The sequence below is a fragment of the Boleophthalmus pectinirostris genome, unplaced genomic scaffold (assembly GCF_026225935.1).
Source record: "Boleophthalmus pectinirostris isolate CB_2022bp ecotype Guang Dong unplaced genomic scaffold, ASM2622593v1 HiC_scaffold_18, whole genome shotgun sequence".
Lineage (NCBI taxonomy): Eukaryota > Metazoa > Chordata > Actinopteri > Gobiiformes > Gobiidae > Boleophthalmus > Boleophthalmus pectinirostris.
In genome coordinates, this window is record NW_026571133.1 from 26,577,353 (window position 1) to 26,601,154 (window position 23,802).

The following is a 23,802-nucleotide window of genomic DNA, read 5'->3' on the forward strand; positions in this document are numbered from 1 at the left end:
ATTGTCATTTTGTTTGTAAAATGATGGTTACCAATGAGCTCCTTCATTTCACATGTGTTACTGAAATAAACAACAAAGACTGCAGCCTGAAGTGACCCAAATCAGATTTTTCGCTCCTATGTGACCTGTATCTGATCTTTTTAATGAATGACACAGATCCGATTTTTCAAATGCGACCCAGGACACTTAGATATAAGCTCCTAAAACCGATGCATATCCGATCTTTTGACATGAGTCTTCAGTCTGAACGGCCAGGTCACATTCATCCCACCTACACGTCATAACAGCACGTTAACGAGCACGTGTTGTGAGCCAATACAGCCCAACGCCGACGCATTTGCTCACTGAAATAGTTTCCTCCTGTGAGAGAGAAATAAGTAGACGCTCACAAATGCACACAAACGTTCTTATCGTCATATGAAAATTGTGTCTGAACTCCGTGTCAGTGAAGCAGCGAAGCACAGAGCAATCCCACCACTCTTGGCTGTGACTCCGCACCTTCACGTTCCTTTCTACGGACGTTACAAAACAGCACGGCCAAAAACCTCGTCCTTCTCCTTCTCAATCTCCTCCTTAAATCAAATAAGCTGTACATGTTCTGGCTCTGGTACGACAGCAAACTTTGAAATCTCCAGGTGCTCATTTCTCGCGTCCATGTTTAGGCGACTTCCGTAACACATGTGGGACACTTTCGGGGCGTTTAAAGTTCACACTGGAGATCACATATAAGTCACAATCAATTGGAAATGTGACCAACCTCGCAAAAAAAAATCAGAATTCACAAAAAATCCAAATTGAGCTCAGAGTGGACAAAATAGATAAACTCAAAACAGAAATATTCTCCACTGGGGGCAGAACAAAGACATTTAAAAATGAAGTAAAAATTGCATTTCTACAACTCTTATATAAATATACCATGATTTTTTAAGTACAATTTATCTTAAAAGTCATATAAACTGCTAAAATCTAAGCTGTATTTGGAACTTTGGTTTAAAGACTTGAAATGACTTGAAGCTCAAAGCAGACGACTTGGACTTGACTTGGACTTATAGGCCAGTGACTCGAGACTCAGCTTGGTAACGAGCTGAGCCGTCTTTGGGATATTAGCATTTCAAAGAGGAAACTGAAACCAAAAAAATCAATTNTGTGAAACACAAACATAAAATCACAGTAATTATGTTTTATCACTCACCATTGTCGACTTTGTTATATTTGTTATCAGATTTAATTGTGTAGACAAAACACACTTCTGTTCTTACACACACTGATTTGCGACCGTTATGTTCACATTGATTTTGAGCTTGCTGAAGTCGAATTTTAGGTGGATCAAAGGTCATGTTGGCATGGAGCTCTGCCACGTCTCTGGACCTGTCAATTTTCAGTAAACTTGTCAGCATGATTCACTTAAGTTAATCCAGATGCACAAAACTATACTATATCTCTATTTTCTCACAGCATGTCTTAAGAAGTGGGTGTGTCTAATGTATATCTTTCTCTCCAAATAGTGAGATTCACAAATTACAGCCAACAATCTGGGAAGAGCATTTCAACTCTAGGCCTCATGGGAGATGGAGTTTTCACACAGCTTTGGCCAGGAGAATCTGTGGGAGAGGGTAGGCCTGGGACTCTAAATCACAACATGTGGGCTCATGTTTGAAAACTTTGTGGGCTGATGTCTTGAGGTCTGTCTCCAACAATCTAGCAAGGGCTTTAAGAGAGTGATCATTAGGAAACTGTTGCTCTCCAGCCTACAAGCCCAAAGGGACAAGAACAGCTGTCTAAACCCGATTTGGACACTGAAAAACCGGATTAATATTCAGTTTTTCACTAAAGGAATGTGCTATTTTGGGAGTAAACGTATTTTACTGTGATGTTACTTACCAGAACAAAGATACTCCTCCGAGACCTCCAATGGTAACATCTGTGATTCCATCTCCATTGAGATCCATAACTCCGTGTATAGACTGACCAAAAAACTTAATTTTGTCACCATCTCCACCTGCAGGAATTCTCTGAAAGACCACAAATACTTGAAGCATATTAACCTTGTTATCTTTGACTCTCTTATTCTGACCCTTACCTGAACATATTTCTCCTTGAGAGTGGCCCTCTCACCATGATAAATATACACAGCCCCTTTGTGGTCATTTTCCAGGGGTGCCCCAATAGCTACATCATTAAAGCCATCCAAGTTGAGATCTGATACTGCGGCAATGGCCGTACCAAATCGAGCCCCACAAGGTTCATTTTTGTTGGTGCAAACATCGGAGTGGGCAGTACAACATGACTGATTTATGGGTTTTAAAGTGAACTCGTATTCAAAATGGCCATCCTGTTGTTGAACAAATAGAAAAATACATGAAAGAACCTCATTTATAAAATCACAAACAATTCTTGCAAAATGTGTTATTAAATTATTCAGAATTACCTTATTGACCTTGTAAACATACACTTGACCCTGCTCATCTTTTTCACTGCCCATGTACATTGGAGCTCCAACTAACAGAAGATCAGTGTAGGTATCATTGTCTAAATCCACTGTTTGTAGGACACTGCCAAAATAGGACCCAATCTGTTGACATAAACCAATAATTTGAGCTAAATTTATTCAGTCATCACTTAAGGGTTACAAGACAAAAGGAGGTAGTTGTGTCAGGCTTAGGAAGGACCCCAAGGGTAAAACAATAAAACAACAAAATATGTGTCAAATTGCATGAATTTAATGATTACAGCATTTCTTGCATTGACCTTAGAAAGATAGAAGCCAATCTAATGTTTGAAGGTTTATTGACTGTGCTACGAAATATTCAGTTATGCTACTAAAGATATTTGGACAATGTTAATAAGACAATTGCATGGAACCCTGGCAATGTTGGTTTATTATCAATAAAATGAATAAATTATTGCAGGAAATTAAGCACTATACAGCATTTTTAATGCTACCACTTCAGTAACACAAAAGGCATAACTTTTGCAATCAGTTACGTAGTTTTGCATCTTGCTGACCTGTTCTCCCCTGAGTATCTGTGAGATGACAATATTATTGTCCTTATCCAAACGGTATATGACAACACGCCCAGTGTGGTTGTAGCGAGGGGCTCCAGTGATGTAGAGGACACCATCAAAGGTGGACGCCGACTGGACATCATACCCTAAAGACAAAGAACAGACAGTCCACAACATCAACAGATATCAACAATTGCAAGTTTGTGTTCAGTTTCTGAGGATGAAAAGTGTAGAGTGTTTTCCATCTTTGGATGAAAATTGTGATAGGACTGACTTTAAATACACAGTAGTGACATGTTGATAAAATGAGGCAATATTAAGATGTTATAAATGCACTATAAATCACCTAAGGTTTCAGTCTCTTATATTTCTAATCTAATGGAAGATTTAGCTTGTCATCTTACTTTTTTAGCTTTAAACATGTCTGAAAATTTTGGACTGGAGTTCAGAGTTGAGCCTACCAATGTATCCAGCCAGCTGTTCATATCCTGCCTCAGTCTCTGCATTGTAGAAACTATTCCTCCTGGGAACTACGGATCCCATAGGAGTTTGTATCACAACTGTCCCATTCCAGTCATAGGCTCCCACTGCACCAAGTAGCACTCCTTCCTGTGGGAATTACACATATACAACATACTGCACAATCACAAATTTGGCAATGAATCTACAATAACCACTGAAACAATAAGATCTGTAACACAATTTAACAAAAATATTTGTCATGATTATCTAAACGGAAAAGGAGGGTCACAGAGGATATGACATTGTTCGTTAGTCAAAGTAAATTGCGTGGAGTTACTTCCTCAGTTGTAATAGATTTGATGTGTTGTGTCTAGTGCTGAATGAGTGTAGCATTAGCTGTAATTCAACAATAGCATCCAAATATGAATCAGGAGCAGGAAGTGTGCATGTTGTGTAAACAAGCATGTGATTCAACCTCTGCTCCCGTGTGGCCGTTTCTATCACTGAACTTCTCATGCCACCAAACCAGTGCACAGCAGCAGTACAGAAAGCCTCTCTGTCTACAAATGTTAACTTCACTAACCAAAATGAATCACCAAGGGCTGAAGATGCACCAGAGATAACAATGCAGTGTTTTGTCTGCACCAGAGAATTATCCAAAGCAACATTCTTGCCAATGGATCTGTACCATGAAAGCATTTTATATCCATAAATTACATCAAAATATTTCCTTCAGACAAATGCATAGAGACATTTGCAGCTAGGCTTTGATGAAGTGAAGCAGTATAGATAACGTTAACAAGAACAAATATTTGATACATGTGAATTGATTTTTTTATTCCATATTAAAACAAAAACAAACAAAAACATTGTATGGCAGCTCTAAAATACAACCACATTGAAATTGTAATCAAGCTGATAAGTAATTAATTTCATATCACTTACTTTAGACGTGTGAGCACTGAAGCCAGTTTGAGACATCTCCATCTCAAAGGATGAGGTGAAATTGCCAGTTGTAGCTGAAGAAGTAGGTGAACATACATACATTATGTAATATTAGACATAGTTAAGGTTATAAATGTATATTTGTATATACCCTCCAATGCAAAGATCCTGCTTCCCAGAGCATCCACAATGCTCAGAAGAGCAAACTCATCTGATACATTGAAGAAATGGTCATGTAATGGTGGACTAGAGATTGATTCAATTTCCTTAATAAATTTCTGCACTTCTTCTGCACTCTTGTTCTGTCGATTGTAGTCTCCCAACACCTACATAAACAATGAAAGTTCTATCAAAAGTTGTACTACTGAGCAATAAGTCTTAATTTTGGCTATTTAGCTTTATAGATGGATAAACTAACACAATTTAGAATGCACTTACAGCAATGCCAAACCTCTCAATATTATCTTCTTCACAGTCTGTGATGACCTGTTTCATGTTGTGGAAGTCATGTGACTCTCCGTCCGTCACAGTTACCATGACTTTCTTAACTCCAGGTCGAGCCCCACGCTCAGGCATGAATGCCTCCTTCCTAATGTTATATAAAGGCATATAAAACTATGACATTATGCAAATTGCATACTATATAAATCAGTTTTTGTTTCATGAGTGCCTTTATTTTGTATTTCTGCTTTTTTCTGCTGTTGAATAAAACTAGTTTGCAATTGTTGGATTAATAAAAGTTTTTTAAGAATATATATTAATATGTTTATACATATAATTTTTTTACACATTATTTGAATTTGCTCATTGTTAATGGGAGGTAAATACTAAAACACTTACAATACTTACTACCACAACCCTTACAAAAGCCAACCCAAAGTCTGACCACAAAGAGGTGTGATAAAAATTATTGGTCAGGGTTTTAAACATGCCAAGTGGAGTAGCGCGGTCTGTGCTTAATTACCTGGCTGTGTCAATACCCAGAAAAGTCATGGTCTTAAAGCCTGTTTGCTGAGGAAGCTCTTTGACAAAGTCCACCAGGTCTAGAGTGTTGTCAAACTGACTCAGGTTAACGTTGTGAGTCACTGTCTCACCGTAAGACACAATGCCCACCTGTAAAAACACACAATTTTATTCTTGTTATTAAACAGAACAAAATTAAAAATGGAATGACATTTCTGTTCCATTCCATTTCAATGCCTTTTCTTTATGGTCCACACCTGTTCTGACATTGTGGAGAGGATGTGAGTGTGTCTGACATATGTATAAATGTACTTGGGCAGAGGACTAAGCACCCATGGAAGATGTGACCAGAATCAGCAGTGAAACAGTTTTCCAGTCTTGCCCTCTGGAAAACTGTAAACACTTCAAGGCGATCAATGTAACCATAATAAAATCTAACCAATCCATACACTGCTCTAACACAAGCAAAAAGAAATGCAGCTTGAAACTGTGAATTAATTTTAGGTTTTCAATCATTCTCTCAACTTCATTCATAATAATGTGGACTATTTAAATATGACTATAAAAATTCAACAAAAACTTACTTGTGAAAGTTTTGGTCCAATAACTATGTTTGAAAGAAAGCGCACCAGAAATTCAGTTATACTCGACCATGGGTAGATACTATTTGATCCGTCCAAGACAATTACAATATCCAACTCCTTAGCACACTCTGAAATCAAACAGTACAATAGTAAGTATTTAATTTTTTTTCACTTGTGATTTACTCTATTTCTATTTTGAGATTTGGTCCAAACATTTACAAACATGTGAGGGTGATCCATGGATGATAACAAGAATGTGAGAAAGAAAGACAGTAGAGGCATAGACTGTTTACACTGGGCTCCTCTGTGTTTCCTTTCAGGGAAACAGAGCAGCCCCAGTAAACCGTCTCCAAACTTGGGCATATAGCAGAGCACCAGGGATGGGCCATGACGAGCTGGGGTCATACATAAGTTTACATTAAGAAGAATGCTCTAATCTTTTGCATTGCTCAGACAGAGTCACGTCGGGGGTCTTTGGATGGAGCTACTGCCAAGATCCTAATCTCCTATTCCTGAGACAGTTCATTTGCACTTCAGACGTCACATCCTGCTACCATGTGATTAATGGGCTGTCACTGTGTTTTACCTTGCACTGCGGGGGCAATGGAGTTCAGAATCTGGAAGGAAGAGCTGACATTGGCACAAACACCTGAGATGTACTGTTGCTGTCCACACATGTACCCGTACTGAGGTCCACATGCCTAAAGAGACAGGAAATAACACTATATATAGGAACAAATGTATATTTAAGAAACAGACTTTTAATAGTAATGTGCTTGATCAAAAATAGAACTGTCTTTACAGTAATATAAAAATAACTGTATATAGGAGTATATTTTTAGAGCTATAACCCTTAAGTACATGTCTTGAGTGAAACAAAATGTAAGGTTTAATTTCCTCTGTTTGGCTTCTATTGCAGCAAGAGCTTGAGGGGAAAGTAAAAAATCACGGAAATTGTTTTCTTTATTACAGTTTGGCACTGTTGTGAGTTCAGTAATTGTCGAAGATGTTTTGTAATTGTGAAGTGTTAAGTAATGGTATAAACAGTGCCACAACGCTGAAAGATCATTACCACTGTTATGGACCACTAATAGACTGACTCTACACAGCTGCACATAATTATAAATACATATATATATATATATATATATATATATATATATATATATATATATATATATATATATATATATATATATATATATATATATATATGTGTGTGTGTGTGTGTGTGTATATATATATATATTATTTATTTATTTTTTGTATTTTTTTTTACATGTTGAAATGGAGTGATCAGTCACATCACAGGAAAATAAAAAGTGTCCCAGCTCCCCTGTCAGTTTTAATAAATGACTGTTTCATGAGATTGTAATAATAACACTGTCTTGGCCCATACATGCTACACACTTATGCAATAGAGAGTTCACATGAACAGTACTTTCTCATAACCACAGTGGGAAATGCTCACTAAGTCCAAAGGTCCAGCAAACACTAAAAATACTCATGCTCTGCTTCTTCTTTTGTTATTGGCATGGAAAATATGAGCTTAAGTGCATTTATTTTTTCAAAGTGCAAATTCCAACCTACCAGAAATCCTCCATTGGGATTGGTCACCAGGGTGGTTCCCATGGTCATGTTCTCTTTGACTTCATTTAAGTTGGGAACTGTTGTGTTTTCTACAATAAAAAAATGGATGAATAAACACAGTATAAACCTGGGACGGCGCAGAGGAACCACAGCTGGCTGAGTTTGTGTAAGCTTTCCCAAAGGAGAAGATGTAGCTAAATCACTTTTATTCAAGTATGAGCTGCTGCAATACTGTGATTTCTTACTTTCCGAAGAGCAGTATGAAATGGTAAGATTGCAACATCACATGACATTTTTATTTTAACCATGCTCTTTACAAACCCCCAATTGGATCCCCAGATGTTTAACTGTCACTGATTTCAATTAGATACAAGTTATGACTTTAGTCTTTGCTAAAAAAAAAAAAAAAAAGAGAGGGAAAAAAAAGTAAAAATACTTGGATTATTGTTAGGATATATATGTACTAGTTATCTTATCATCTGCCTCATAACCTTATCAATTTCCTCACAGCCGCACTTCACACACTTTGAATTGTTTAAAGGAAAATCCTTTTCTCTCTTGAATACCCCTAATTTAACCTGCTGTAAACATGTCAGATATGCAACATGGAGACACAGTGGCAAATTGGCAGTTTATGCTGCTATGAACCCACACTGGACAAAATGCTGCTTTGACAGAGCTGCAGATAATAGATGCCTTGTCTTCAGTAAACTGTAGACCCCCCCTAAGAAGCTGAACAAATCTAACATATCTGACTATTCTATTTGCCTTAAAGAGACCTCTTCGAATACATCACAAAATGGCTCCTGTCTGAGCAGTGTTTTAGTTAGATGGACAATCCGGACTTCTATGTGTGAACTTCAGTAGAGCCCAAGAAAGTACTTGTTTATTATAACTTTATAACTACACAATTGTGTGTGTGTGTGTATGTATGTATATATATACATACACATATACACACACATTATCTGTGTATAATCATGGATTTAAAAAACATAAGATGGCAGTCATTGAGCATAACTGGGTGAAACCTACAACTACAATTGCAAAATAATGACCACAGATTTCAAACTCTACCCAGTGTGGCTTGGCAAGTGTTTTAGTTGAATAAGGGTGCAAATAAAACACACATAATTACATCAGTGGCGTGTTTATATAGTGCTGATATTGTGTGTACATGTAGGGTGACACAGGTGCTGACTCATGCCTTTGGTTAATGTCCATGTTCTGCTTTACATTGATTGTAATGTAGTAGCCATCATGGCTGCCCCTCCCTGTTGTTCCCTGTTGTTGAGCGCTCTGGCTCCAGCTGCCAGGCTTATGCTACTCCCAGTGGAGCTTGTACAGACTAAACTTGATGTTATAAGATTTGAGCTCTTCAATCTAACTCATCCCAGATAACAACAAAGAGCTGCTAACTACTGTTTTAAGGCCTTACTGTAAGTGCTCATTAGGCACAGTGACTCCTATTCGTTGATAGAGCAGCGATGTAAACGCTTTTGTTGACAAGTATTCATTTGAAAATCACAGTGAGCATGTGAAACACAAACTGGCAGATTTGTTGAGACAAACATAGACAGTAGCAATGGAGACTGAGACCGGCTGTGGACATGTGTTTATCTTCTTAATTAAAATATAATTATGGAAGCCTTGTTTATTTGACTGCCTTCCTGTTGAGATGAGCCCGACTTCCTCTGAGTAAATGACAGCCAAATTTAGAGATGCCAAACATAAACACGTATACATCAAGTGAAAAGTTTGACTTACTTGGTAATTCTAGCTTGATACATTTATTTTCTCCTTCATGAACAGGGCATTTGTAGACATCTCCTGTGCGTCTGACTGGCTGTCCCGACAATGGCGACCCAATTAAAATCCTGAATGAGGAAATGTGCACATTAATATTTTAACAAGCAAAAACACTGTTTGTGGAGTTGTTGACTAGAACTATGCTTCACTCTCACTTGAGAAACCTTAATTACACTTAATTAAAGCAGGTTTAATTACACAGTTATACAGAATAAATGGTCACCACAGTTGCCTGCATTAAATAGATTTAATTATTCTATATATATATGTGCCCACTGCAAAATGGACAAATGGTACAAATGGTGCATGTACACTGCAGTGATTTATAAACTATAATAACATAAAAATAAGGCCATGCGTTAAACAAAAAGAAAATAAATATAAAACTTTTAATTGATTTATTAATTTGCAGTGTGACATATGAGAACTTTGTTATTAATTCAAGTCAATCTGAACTGCAAGCTCAAACTAATGTTATGGCAGACATTAGTGCTCTGCAAGTGCTGATAATCTTTGCATAGTGAATATCTTTCTTTCTTTTTTTCTTTTAACTTCCCAACTCCCAAGACTTGCAGTACTGAGGACATTATATTTGCAAAATAGACTACATATGCTAGCATTCAAAACTGTCCATGACTATGTACACATGTTCTTCTCTAATGTGTCACTCAAATGTGTGCTAAAAACAGACGGTCATCTGCCTCTTCCAAACACTCACGCTTATTAACATTCCTCAGATCTAATGGGCCCTGGTCAACAAGAGAGACCCAGGGGAACGACACCGAACATCACAGCACAATAATTAATATCTACCACTAAAACTCGAAATGACTATTAAAGATTTGTACATAAAAACTCTATTTACAACAACTTCTAATCTATTTCGGAGAGCTATTGCTATATTTATACAACAACAACTCAATCAGTGTTATTCCCTTGACAGACCTTACAAGGGTAGGAACTTTTCCCTTCCATTGATAACAAACAATTGTGAATTTTCCATGAGAAATTACAAAGCACTCGCTCACATTTTGCAGCACAACCCTCAGAACTATATTTGTGAGGTGAACAGGACAAGTCATTTGTAGTCATTTAGTCAATTAATGGGATTTGTATGGACCACAGCAGAAAGGAAAATGGAGTGAATTAACTGGAGTTAAACTAATTTTCAATTTTGAAGATGTTGTTGTTTTTGCAAGACATTCTAATAAATCTGACATCTTTTGCTTTGATGCACAAGGCATGGCACATAGGAATTTCTTATAGCCCTACCCAGGAATTATTGGAAATTAGATTTAGTGAACTTTTACATGCATTAAAAAGAAAAGAAAAACATCTGTTATAGTGTTTTATTATTTTAGTAAACTCATTCATTCATCTATGGTGCGCAGACGAAGAAGATTAACCTACTACATATGTACTGCATTTTCACATCATATATCTATTTTTTAGTACTACACTGAGACTGAGAGGCTTTGTGGGGGTGGAGGGCAGGGCTGTGGGGGCGGACATCTGTGATCCATCAGCCACTTTCTAGTTATAGCGACTCAAGTTTTACATCACCTCTATCTGTTCATTATTTTCTCAGGGCAACATCACATCTCCGGTTATATAGCTACCCCTTTTCCTGTCTTTTAGGTATCTTCTTTCATCTCTTGCCAAATCCCTCATGCAAAAACAACAACAAAACTAATTTCTAAACTTTATCAACTTTAAGCGCATGGCTCATACTTTTCTTCCCTGGAACAAAATGCAGAGCTGCATTTGGTATTCCACCTGATTTTACAGACAGACAGTGAGTGGGTTACTGTAACTGATCTCATATGAGCTTGATAAGGTTATTAGTGCAGGTAGAGCCATGTGGGTAGGACATCTGGACGTAGTAAAGAACAAAATAAGTAAAAGTGTCAAACTGTGGTCATCGTGAAGCTAAGAGACAGTGGCCCTTCTCAAACGAATACTATTTAACAACAGGCTTTTAAAGTGCGAGTGTTTTAAAGTGTAAAGTTCCTAGCCCTGTATAGTAAGAGTCCCCATGTGCCCGGTGTCAGCACGTTTACAAGTCTGGGATGTGGATACTCTAGTGTCTAGTTTTAAGGTGAACAGGGCAACTCATAAAAGTACAAGCTCTCAGTGGACAGCTGGCATTTCTCGTCATAGTAAAAAAGTAAATCAGTCCTAGTGCAAAAGGCAGCATGGTGGCTGAGTGGCTAGCACTCATGCTTCACTGCAAGAAGATTCCAGGTTCGATCCCTGTGTCACCCGGGCCTTTCTGTGTGGAGTTTGCATGTTTCTCCACGTGTCTGGATGGGTTTTCTCCGGGCACTCAGGTTTCTCCCATCAACCCAAAAACATGCTACATAGGTCTCCAAGAACAGTTGATCGCCAAGGTCAGTTAAATACAAGCAATCAATGAATCTGCATAGGGACTACAGGTGGAAATTAGCACTGATGCTACAACCTGATGTACAATGCATCTCTCCTGTAAAAAAAAAGTTAATGTAAATGAACTTTACTCAAAAAAAAAAATGTACTCAATTTCACCCACCTTTAGTTCACATTATCAATTTATTTTTTTCTTGGCATAAGTCAAACATAACCTTGCAAAATATCTGTTTTCAACTCTTGGTATTTTTATATTTTGCATTTCAGTGCTCATAATGTCTTGTCAATGTGTTTGGTAGCAGTATTTTTTACAAGACTGGCAAGTTAATGTTTACTGATATATCATTAAGACTTGATTAGATTTGCAGTAATAGTGTGTAATGTTCTCCATACATGTGCATATACAATATAAACAAGCACAGGGCTTTCTACTCACCATTTGCCCTCACTGTTCTCAAACTGCTGGACGGTATATCCGAACATGTCCTCCAGTGAACCTCCAGTGAATGACATACCATTCTTCTCATCCACATTGAAGCACAGGGCACAGGCAAGCAAAGCTGGGGATAAACAGGAAAAGGACTTTACAAAGAATATGAACCTTCCAGTAAACAAAGTAAATAAGTTATTCCAGACAGAATTCTTTACCTTAATACCTCAAAGTATGACAATAATATAGTAGTAGTATTATGAAAATAGTAGTATAATGGTATTGTAACTATACTATACAATAACTACAACTATAAAAACTGAACAATATACACAATAAAAGGTGCACTGTGTAACTTTTCTGGTGGAGGGTCCATCAATAGCTTTTCTCCATGAAGATGCTATTGCTTTGTCTGGAATGTTTCACAGTATGGCATTAAACCTTTCTATTTTCATGGAGCACAAACCACACCAAGTTACAGGTCAGATCTGTGGAGAGACAACAGCGCTCACAGTCAGGATGCATGTTTCTCTAGGTATTTTTGAGCTATAACACCACCTGTAATTGAGAAAACGTAAGGTGGAGCTGTTCATTGTCATACCTTGGAACTTTCCATGCACAGCAATGACATAGCCATAGAAAAGTGCCAGAGCCTCAACCAAAAAATTGCATATTGTATCTTAAAATTTTGTCTCCTTCATTGCAAGCTTTCAAATGTCAGAGATATGGTGAACACACAAAGTCATTTTGCAGGGCACCAGTGGAATTTGGGACATTACTGTGAAGCTGTTGGCCGTGGGTTTCATCTGAACTCCAGGACAAAGAGCTTTTCTCTCTACATCCTCCCCTATCTGTCTCTGTCGGTCATTGCACCGAGCATATCACACAGACTCTGTATAAATCCAGACATGTCTTATTGTGCTACCACGACAATGACATCCTTTATCTCCACAGTGTAAGAAAATTCCTCAAGTATAAATTATTCACTTGATGCTCTTATGAAGGAGTACAGAGAAGGGGAGAGATCAGTGAAGTTAAAAATGGCGTGCAGACATGGGCTACATATTCAGAGACATAAATAATGTCTCTGAATATGTGTGCTGGATATTAATGCTGTGAACACACCAAGTCAGGAGCCCACCATACAAGCTTTGTAAATGGACATATGGATCTTTTCAGATAAGTCCCTAATGTTGGTCCCTGTTAAAAACTTTAATTTGATAGAAATTTGATTGCAGGAGAATCTTTGCCAACAAAGAACCAGTATGCATAAATGCCAGCTACTCAAATCTGCAGATGGAAAATTGACTTAAAGATGCACTGTGTAACTTCTCTGTGGTCCTCCACTTGCTTGTCTCCAGAGATGTTTTGCCTATAATGTTAGACATTATGGCATTGAACATTTCTATCACTATGGACACAAGCAGGTGACATAATACTAAGGGAACAGTAAAAACATCTGCAGCTGAATAAATTAAGTATGGTTTAATGTCATACAATGTCACATTTACAGCAAAGCAATAACAGGTAGCAGACTACCTCACCAGAAAAATGATGCACATTTACAGTTCCATACCATACTAGGAAGTCAAGCTACAATAAGTTTTCTGTATGGCATCATGTGAAGAGTATTTTAGAGAGTGCTTTCTAAACAAAAGTCAAATACAGTCTTAAACAGTCTTTAGTTTTCCTTGATTATTCATCTTTCAAAAAACATACTGTCATCACATACTGTTTAAAAATTTCATTTATATTTTGTGAGAGAATGCACTCGAGAGATTTCCCAGCAGTGACGTAGATGAAGTGTGAGAATGAGGAGCAGGACTGCAGAGTCACAGTGAATCTCCAGCCAAGAGACATTACCCCTGAGTTTTAGTCTCTGTTTTGTCCACTTCCTCTGCTGCCCCGCTCCATGAGAAGAATCTCCATATCCTGTTACCATTAACCTCATTATAGCCCCCTCAAATCAGGCACGCACAACTACCTGTATCAATACAAATAATGTAGCTTAAAAACAAACAGCTGTTCTTTTCCAGTTATTGCAAGTCAAATTCATTACACTATATTTTGAAAGGAAATACCCACTGTCCAACTGCAACCATCTCCATAGGTATGCTTATTCAGCATTGTGTAATTTGCCAGTTGAGCAAGCTGCCATTATTGTTTCCTAGTTACACACAGAACAAAACAAGATTTTTTGCTTCATCAAAATCAAACCTGGTAGAGTTAGAATTTTTATGATACTTAAAAATGGCCCATGTTATTGAAAACATACTGTGAAATGCTAAAATGCTAAAAGTATTAAGACAACTGTGCATGTCGGCAAAATCAGATATGCCTGTTCTTATGTAAGGAGAAAATGTAATAAAACCAAAAAAATCATATTTAAACAGTAACAATATCATATCTCAAGTGTTTCAAGTGCTCAAACCCACTGATGTCAATATTGATTATCGGTATACGTCAGCCACACAGCCCTGCAATCACACCCATAGTCCACAGCTAAACTCAACTCAAAACTCAATTTAAACATTTGAGAATCATCAGGGAACATCTAGTCAAGCAGTGATTCTTTGATGTTTCTGATACAAGGAACAAAGCCTCACCTGTAGAACATCAAATATACCATAAACACAGACTCCATTCAACACCTGAGCAATGGGACTGCATCTGCTTCTCAAACCTGCTACAAAGTTCATTGAGTATCATTCGAACATGCATTAATATAAAGATTTTTTTTTTTTTTTATTCTAATGTAAATCAGGCAGTGGAGAATATCTTTAATCTGCAAAGTGTCAAACAAGGTCAGAATGAGAAGGTGTTTTGGAAAAAATGATGTATCTCTTGATGTTAAATAATCCATGTGTGAAACCCGATGACATTTTGGAGTACAGACAAAGGTTTATTCTTGTTACAGCAGATATTGGCCTGCCCGGGACAGAGACCAAAAGCCTCTCCAGTCTCCTCTCTCCATCTCACCTCAGAGCATCTGAGCTCTGAGTATTTATAGAGAAATATATGTTACATACATAACAAAGCAGAGTTTTGTTTCACAGACTCGTGCTATTCAACATTTGAGGGCAGGTAAGACAACACAGAGTGTTGTGGGGTGGGGACAGTTGTGTCTGCTGAGCCTTTACACATGTTAATGACTGGTCTGGTCTCAGGGAGAAATCATATTCATTTACAGACAGACAGACTGAGAGAAATCTTTCCACAATATAAATTTCCATCACAGGTGCATTGGGTATGAGCTGACCTCTTCACTATGTTCAGCATATAAACAAAAAAAATATCAAGAAATTATTAATCCATATTCCAATTTCTTTTTAATCACCCTTTTTCTGTTGCATTCAAGTGAAATTACACAGTTTGAGTTCCGTGGACTCTCAGACTCTTTGTGAGTAACTTCATTATTACTGGCTGTTTGTTGGATATTTTCATGACAAATCCCTAGTATAACCAGAAACAGAAGGGCAGCAAAAATTACATAATCCTATTGAGCAAGTCATCTGTGAGGCCAAGTCATCTGTGAGGCCATTATATAATGGCATGAAATGAAAATAACATTTTCTAAAACTAAATGTAATTTAACAGCACTATTGTGAACTTCTGGCACACAGTTAGAATTGTTTGGTGCATAAATGAATTGACTCTTCTATATTTCAGTCTAGCAAAAACCCCATAAGACTCTCATTTATCTTCATCCCTCCACCCTTTTCCTGTTCATTTGATTCACTTCCAGAACATGCAAGCCCTACTACACAGTGGTTTCAGATTGCACTATTTGGTACTTACCAATGTATTCTCAAGAGAAGCATTTTCCTTCACAAAACCTGCTGGCCTACTAGGAGAAACCACAGATGACATCATCACCCCAGGCAATTGTCAAATATTCATCCCCCTTCATTTCACTCACTCTATAGAGCAAGCCCGATTGGCAATCCTCTGACCATATCACCCAAACACATCGAGCTTGAGTCTCCTATGTCTCCTGAAATTGCTGATCACTGTTCAGGGAACAGATGGGATGAAGGAGCATCTGGGACAGCTAAAACACCTCGAAAGGAACTAAAAATACACACACACACCCTGGGTCAAAGACTGACCTCCCTCAGAATCAATAAGTGACATGAGAAAATAATCATCCATGTTATGGATGTAACAGGAAGAAAGGGAGCACAAGTGAACATGGATAAACTCTTTATTTCTAAGAATCACAACTCATTAAAACACCATTACAGTTATGGGTTATCTTAATGATAATATTGTGAGTATGATAGTAGTAACAGGCCAATTTAGTATACCGCTTTCTAAAATACTTCTTATCAAACTGAGCAGCTACATACCATTCCTTTATTTCTGTATTCAAGTCCACCTCCACTCAGCAGTGATAGTTAAGGCATAGAGCTCTACTCTCCTTGACTGCCCTCCCTTGACCCTTCTGAAAAGAAAACAACTGGACTGCCCGCATATCTCTAAACCAAGATTTTCACAAAATCTTTAACTCTAGTCAAGTCCCACAAGAGATACAACAAAAAATGTTGCTCCTTACCATTAGTTGGTTATAGAAATCTGCAAAAAGTGCAGAGACATATATCTTGCTTTGTTTAACTACTTCTGATTTGCATTTCCTATATTTTATCTGCTCGCTCAGATACATCCATAGGTGCATGTTTAGTAAATGTTAGAGTATATGCGCCCTGAGGAATCCTTCTCTCATCAACACATACACTCCCTAGATGCAGGGTAGCTGAACTTTCCCTGCTGTTTTGCTTTACAGCTGTTATTCCAAGCCTTCTCAAGACAGGAAAGGCAGAAAACTATGGGGTTTGTCTCATTTAACAAAACTAGGCAAGGTCATAAGCGACAATCAGCTAACAGTGTGCACAGAGCAGTTCCTGTTTTTCTTGCTGACTAAATTACACAAACCCTTTTTAAAGAAAATGATTGTCAAAAGATACATGCCAGGAAGAACAACTGTGGCTTCCCCTTTGTTTTGTAGAAAATATGCTCTGTTAAAAGCTTAAGTTAGTTTTGCTGATTTAACTGTGAGTAAAGCCTACAGACAGGTGGGTATTGATTTATGATTTATTATTATTTCAAGGTCTGAGTTGTCTGTCTTCATTATGAACATATATCTTTTTTTCAGAATTACAGATGATGAAGTACAAACTTTCTACACAATTGCCATGTTGAGTAGCATGGAAGTTGCAATATTGCCCCAGGCTGTGTAGGTCTATGTATGATGCTAGTTTGATGGATGGCTTTGGCTGATGGTTAGCCTGTGAAAGAGGCAGAGGGGCGGGGCATAGGGCAGGCCTGGTATACAGATGCAGCACACACACATACAAGGAGCACTGAGAGAAAAACATGGAGGATTTACACAATATTTACAGATCTAGAAGCAAGTTCAAGTTCATGTCACCTATTTTCTCCACCCCCTGTTTCCTATTTGTTATTGTAACAAAGAGGCCTGTTTGCTAAAATTACAAAAATGACAAAAAAGTACAAAATGTGGACCATGAATTCCTGCCTTCCTACTGAGTTCTTTGACCATTCTTTGACTGAGTGACAGATGGATTTAATTCATCTCTACGTGAAACCTGAATTCCTAGAATGAGCAACTGTACTGTAATAGCCACTTGTAAAAAAATGTACTGTATATACAACTGTATATACAACTGTATACACAACACTATTATTCACCCCTTACAAGAAAAACACAGCAGCAAATACAATATTGTTGTAATTAACAAGAAAAAAATATGAAAAATTTATTGTGGCTTTAAAAGGTTATTGTTTTATTAATTTATTGTTTTTCAACTCAGTAAATATGATTTTATGGGGAACACCGGTGCATGTTACATTCTGTGCCTGAACCATATCTGAAACATATCTTTTAACACATCACTGCTTCAAAAATCAGCAGTTTTAGCTCTCTGCTCTTCCCATAACCTTTGAACTCTTCACTTGAATTCCCCTCTTTGCTGCTGTTCAGGCCCTAACCAGACAAACCCTGTCTCCTCCCCCACAGTGTTTGTCAGAGAGATGCTAGACCTGTCTCCCTGATGAGTCACCACCAGCTCCTCTCTCCACACACTTTCCCCTTTTGCCTGTCTGCCCTTCTGTCTCCTCTGCGTCTCTGCTGATCATGTCAGATTTTCATTGAAATCTCGCAACAACTGTGCACTGCCTGTGACTGCCTAAGAAACACTCTCATAGGCACATTTAACTAGAGGCAGCCTTAGGCTCCTGTGGCATGCACTTATGATGTACATGTGATTATTTTACAACAATCAGCTGTCTCCCTCTTCATACTTTTTTTTCATTCTTTGACATATAAATGTAAACAGATGGAGTTCAAGTGGCTTAGTGTTCAAGGTGCATGTCAGTATGACAGCACACAGTGGAAGGGTGGATTCAGTAGTTCGAAGTATCAATGGGAGGTCAAAGTTACAATTAGTTAAATCGGGTGCACTTCAGAACATGGGTCCCAGCAAGAAATTTATGAAATTGATTAAATTATGTGTGATGCCACACTAGCACCAGAGCACTGGCAAAGAACTTATTATTATTGTAGACACATACACAGTGCAGTATACCATAATAGGTATGGCCCACCAGTAAATTATTCAATATATGTTCCAGAACTGGTAAATGAGCATGAATTTTTGCCTACAGTGCACACATCAATTATCATCAAGTTTGAAAGAAGTGGCTTAGTGACAATTGATGAAGAGGATTGATGGGAAATATATCTATGTGGTTGACCTGATGAGATCTACATCTATGTAAAATATAAGTTCTACGCATGGCAAGACATGGCAAGTGGAGATTTCACACACAGGAAACTCTAGCTCACAGGCTCAAGCAAAAATGAGAAGTTTGATGTGACATCAAAAATTGTGTTAGGGGTGAAGAAAAGTAAAATGATTCAACTATTTGCTTATTATTGTGGATGTTGCATTTTTACTTGTTTCTCAATAGAGTATTTGAAGTAAAGAAATTCTGTGTGTCCTGTCCTCCTGAATGAGCCGAAATGTATTTTCAAGGTCATCACATTGCAGACAGCGCAGAAAAGCACACATGAGGAAGGTTTGAACAAGTGCTCATGTGTGTGGGTGGCCTCTGTGGTTAACACAGGCCTCATCGTGAATCTATCTAAATCTATCTTCTTTACCTCTTACCTCCATTCAGCAGGAAGACTGTTACTTCCTATTACTTTTGTACCAACCACTGACATTAATAACTTATCGTCTTGTAGGCAACAATAGGTGTACATATACTCTATTGCATTCCACCTCACTTCCAGTAGGATGCAAATGGAAAATAAACAGTCTATTAAGGCAAAGCATATATTAGCCCAAATTGAACATGTTTTATTTATTTATTTATTTATTTTACATGGGGTTGTAAAAACTGGCATTATCTACATGGTGACCACATAGAGGTTACTGTTGACATTTTTGTGGTCATTATGTTGGGAGTGAGGTTTTCGGTAAAGAACTTCAAAGTATACTTCCTGTCACACTCCCATGCATTGTAATTTTAACACAAGCTCAATATTTCTAGTATATAACAGCATAATAGGTGTGCTAGAGTCACTTATAACATCAGCACAGATTAAACCCCTAAATGCATATGAAATCTACACCATGAGGTAAGTGTTAGTTTAACATTGAGCCGTGTGAAGAGCCAGACATGCTGCATCTGCACCACATGACAAGGCCAGCAGTTAAAGCTATTTACCAGAGAGGACAGATGAGTGCTGAATGTTGTTACATTTTAAAATTCTGAAGACCTCAAAGTTGGAAATGTTTAGACTGGGATGGGGAATTTATTTTTACTTCTGCCGTTCCTTTCTACTGTGATTTTAGGAGCTGCACTTGAAGGAATGCTAAAAATAAAAACATTACATAAAAGAGAAAGAAGCTATTCTGGACTTTATTAATTTAAGTGACGCTGCATCTCCATGCCGGCAGACAGTTCATGCCAATTTGATCTGATTGAAGCAAGGCCGGGATGAGCTGATTCAAGATATATGAATGAGGTAGGACAGGCAATAGAAAAAGACTTATAACTGAACAGGGTGAGTTTGTGTCTACTGTTCTGAAGTGCATAAATTTAGCTGAGATCTTGAAGTTCCAAAGACTTGGATCTCACTGGCCTTATGCCTTTTATCTGAATTAACAAAAAGTACAGACATCTGCAGCAGCATTCCTCCTCTCAGAGATAACATTAGAATGTTGAGGCATTCCTAAATAACGCTTTGAAACTTGACAGACTGCACTCCAAGATTCTTTTAAAGTTCAAAGATTCATAAAGCATCTCCATATCTATACCAGTATACCATGGCAACATAACAGTGCAAAAACAAGGAAGACTAACTGAAAAACAAGGATTTCCATTTCATTGTCAATTTCAGTGTCAGTATGCTCATCTCCTATATCTCTTATATTTAGTTTATTTACTTTGGACATGCATTAATTATATTTCAATTTAATATTTTCATTCATCACAACATTTTTCATAATACTTCATTCATATTAAGGATTTTTAATTTTTGCAATTGGAAATGCCATGTAGTAATTTTTGAGAGAATAAAAACATGCTCTGCAGTGTATCGATTAATCAGTTAAAAGGGGTATGATGCAGATAAAAAGGCAACAGTCCAGTAACTCCCAATACACCAGCTAACTCCCTCCAAGCATTCTGCTCTCTGCTTTTGTGCATATACCTCCAATACAATAAAATCATTAACTGACCAATAAAAAAGTTGACGCCATCAACCAATTAATCGACTAATTGGCTAAAGGATTACACCCCTAAAGCTACGATTGTTCTTCATCTCAAATAAATTATCCATCATGTGTTATGTTCACACAATTGCAATTGTTCAAGTAGTCTTTATACTTTTTCTTTTTAATTGATCAATACATAAATAAAAATCCTATTCACTTGCAGGATAAAAATTTTGCACTATTTAATGACAATCCTTTAAATCATTAAAATAACCATTACATGTTAGTGTTAAGGTGGTCATGTTGTTCTTGTTTTTAATGTGCTTGGTCACTACAGCCTGACATGTTCTGATTAAAGCCAGATGCACATTTCTCCTATGCCGCGCCAAAACTCAAACCACCTGTAGCCCCATCTCTGTGAGGAATTTTCAGAGATTAAATGCTGCCGCTACTAGAACCACATGTGAGCCTCTGAGGCAGGAGCTGCGCCTACCAGAGTGTAACATGGGATCTCCCTGGACTGGCCTCGTACCAGGGACCCCAGTGTAACACAACAGCTGAGGTCATGCTCTGAAAGGTCATACAGGACGGCACTGGAGAGAGATGGGAGCAGACAGGAAGTATAGAGCTGATGGTGGTGATGTTCATGATGAGATTTTAACGATGTTGGGTGGACAAACCACTGGATACGTCATTAAGATTTAACAGAACTGCAGTAAATTGGAAGGAGGAAACAAAGCATATATGGGAAATCATAAACAATGTGCACTTGGATTTTTTTTTTCCTAAATCAGGATGAAAAGGCTTAATTTTGAGCTCTGTTTATGCTTACAATAGTGTCTGTAGAATTCTAAGGAACCTCTTAACTCATAAAGAATCTACACCCACAACCAATGACCTAACCACCAGCCACGACAGCACCATTTGTTTCTCATAGTTAAGCTCTTGATTAGACACCTGATTAAAGGGGCTAACAAGAGGCCAGTTTGGGTCACTTTAGAATAAACAAATTAGAATAAAGTCTAAGGCCAAGTTCGAATAAACATTTAGCGATAAGAAGTTGCAAACTTTTGCAAAAAAACACCAATCACACTCCACATAGCTAATTCAATTCTGTAATGAACATCACAAGCCTGCATCACATGAAGTCAAGGGAGGTTTTTATCTTAATTTAAAGAGCAATGGTTCTCCAATGCTGTTGTACTGAGTTAAAGTCCAAGGCACAATGCACAAAGTCAGTGTGTTAAGATATATAAATACAAAGTTGCAGCCCACGCATAGACTTATATCTTGTTAATAAATAAATATTCTCTATGTGGTATTCAAACAATATTTACATTCCATCACAAATGTGTTAAATGTCTTGGTTGCAGTGTGGCACAAAACATGAATGGACTGTAAATTGAAAGAGAACATGTTACATAAAATCCGATTTTATGAGCTTTTATGTTAGAATTTTTTTTTTTTCCTCATTATTAACTGCCCGGCAGCCTACATTTATTCTTTTAAACAGCACAATTAGTATATTCGGTCTTTAAAATCATAAACATTCTTTGTACAATTAATCACCAGACAGTTTCAATATGGATTTCAACTTGATGCACATGCGCCCTCCAATTATTAAGACCCAATCCATGCTCCGCGTATCCTACAGAGACAATTATTCCCGGCGGTTTCTTTCTAGCAGTCATTGGCTTATAACACTGACATAAAGTTTTGAGGTCACTTTACGAGGACACCGTGGTGCCAACGTCACGTTTTAATAGACCATCGCGCAGCCAAAGTGATTTACACATTTAAGTAGACTAAATGTTGCCTAGATGCCTATAGTCACATAGTTTTCAATTATGCTGTCTACCAGAAACCCACCTGGCCTTGGTTAAAAATGTATAATTCTTCATTTTAAACCAGGATTAGTTTAGACTTACCAACAACAGACACGGTTGTCAAAGTGAAATGCCAACTCGCATCCAGCATCTTGCCGCAGTGGATGTATCCGGGTGGGCTTGAACAGCTTGAGTGACTTTGCGTTCTTTGAAGAAAAACAAAGGCAGATATCCCCCTTTAAAACCAAAGCTAAGAGACTTAATCCACTCTACAAGTCATCGCTCCCTCCGCAGTATCCACCGCTCAACTGTTTGTTTGGGGAGACTCCGAGGTGGGACGAGCCCCGAGTCATTACGTTGACTTGTCAGAGCTGCGCGGGACTACAGTGTTGAAAGAGGAGGGGTGAGGCAAAGGGGCGGGTGGGAAGTTGTAACTAAGGAGAGAATGCACATGACCATGTAGTTTGATATAGACTACATAATAATAATAATAATAATAATAATAATAATAATAATAATAATAATAATAATAATAATAATAATAATAATAATAATATAACGCTACTGGAATGTTGCACATGAAATTACATTTTTACAAAAATTACATTTACTTTTTTTTTTTTTTTTTTTATTACCGTCAATTATGTGGTTATGCGACCCCACTGACAGTAAGTATGCCTGTAGATACGTTTTTGTAAGCAATTAAAGACATGCAACTGAATGGATACAAGTGCCACACTATGAAACATCCCAGGCAAAGCAACTAGACCTACATCTCTATAGAGACAAGCAGGTTGCAAACCATCCAGCAGAAAAGATCCATAGTCCACGTTTATAAGCAAAGTCTTGCAGCACCCCTGACATGTGAACTCAAATCCTGTCTTGTTCACATCGCATTAACATTTTTGTTTTTGCACCATTTTAAAACTTGGCGCATACATTTATTGGTCTACTGAATTTAAAATATATTCAATGTTTATTTTTTCAAATGCTGACATTTAAGATAATCTAGTTTGTCTTTATGTTGAGACACTTGGCTGTAATGACAGTAAAGCTGA

At 37.6% G+C, this 23,802-nt stretch overlaps 1 protein-coding gene across 1 annotated transcript; it reads right to left on the reverse strand.

Annotated features, from left to right (window-relative positions):
* Positions 1 to 1,184: 1,184 nt before the first annotated feature.
* On the reverse strand, positions 1,185 to 23,123 carry LOC129409033 (integrin alpha-1-like). Its single transcript, XM_055154185.1, has 16 exons — positions 22,847 to 23,123; positions 12,181 to 12,304; positions 9,318 to 9,427; positions 7,551 to 7,639; positions 6,547 to 6,661; positions 5,961 to 6,088; positions 5,378 to 5,526; positions 4,852 to 5,002; positions 4,565 to 4,739; positions 4,414 to 4,487; positions 3,468 to 3,615; positions 3,007 to 3,152; positions 2,429 to 2,572; positions 2,081 to 2,332; positions 1,882 to 2,012; positions 1,185 to 1,368 (listed from the first exon to the last, which is right to left on the reverse strand). The coding sequence occupies exons 1-16, from the start codon at positions 22,893 to 22,895 to the stop codon at positions 1,185 to 1,187; spliced, it is 2,169 nt and encodes a 722-aa protein (XP_055010160.1). The 5' UTR covers positions 22,896 to 23,123.
* Positions 23,124 to 23,802: the final 679 nt, after the last annotated feature.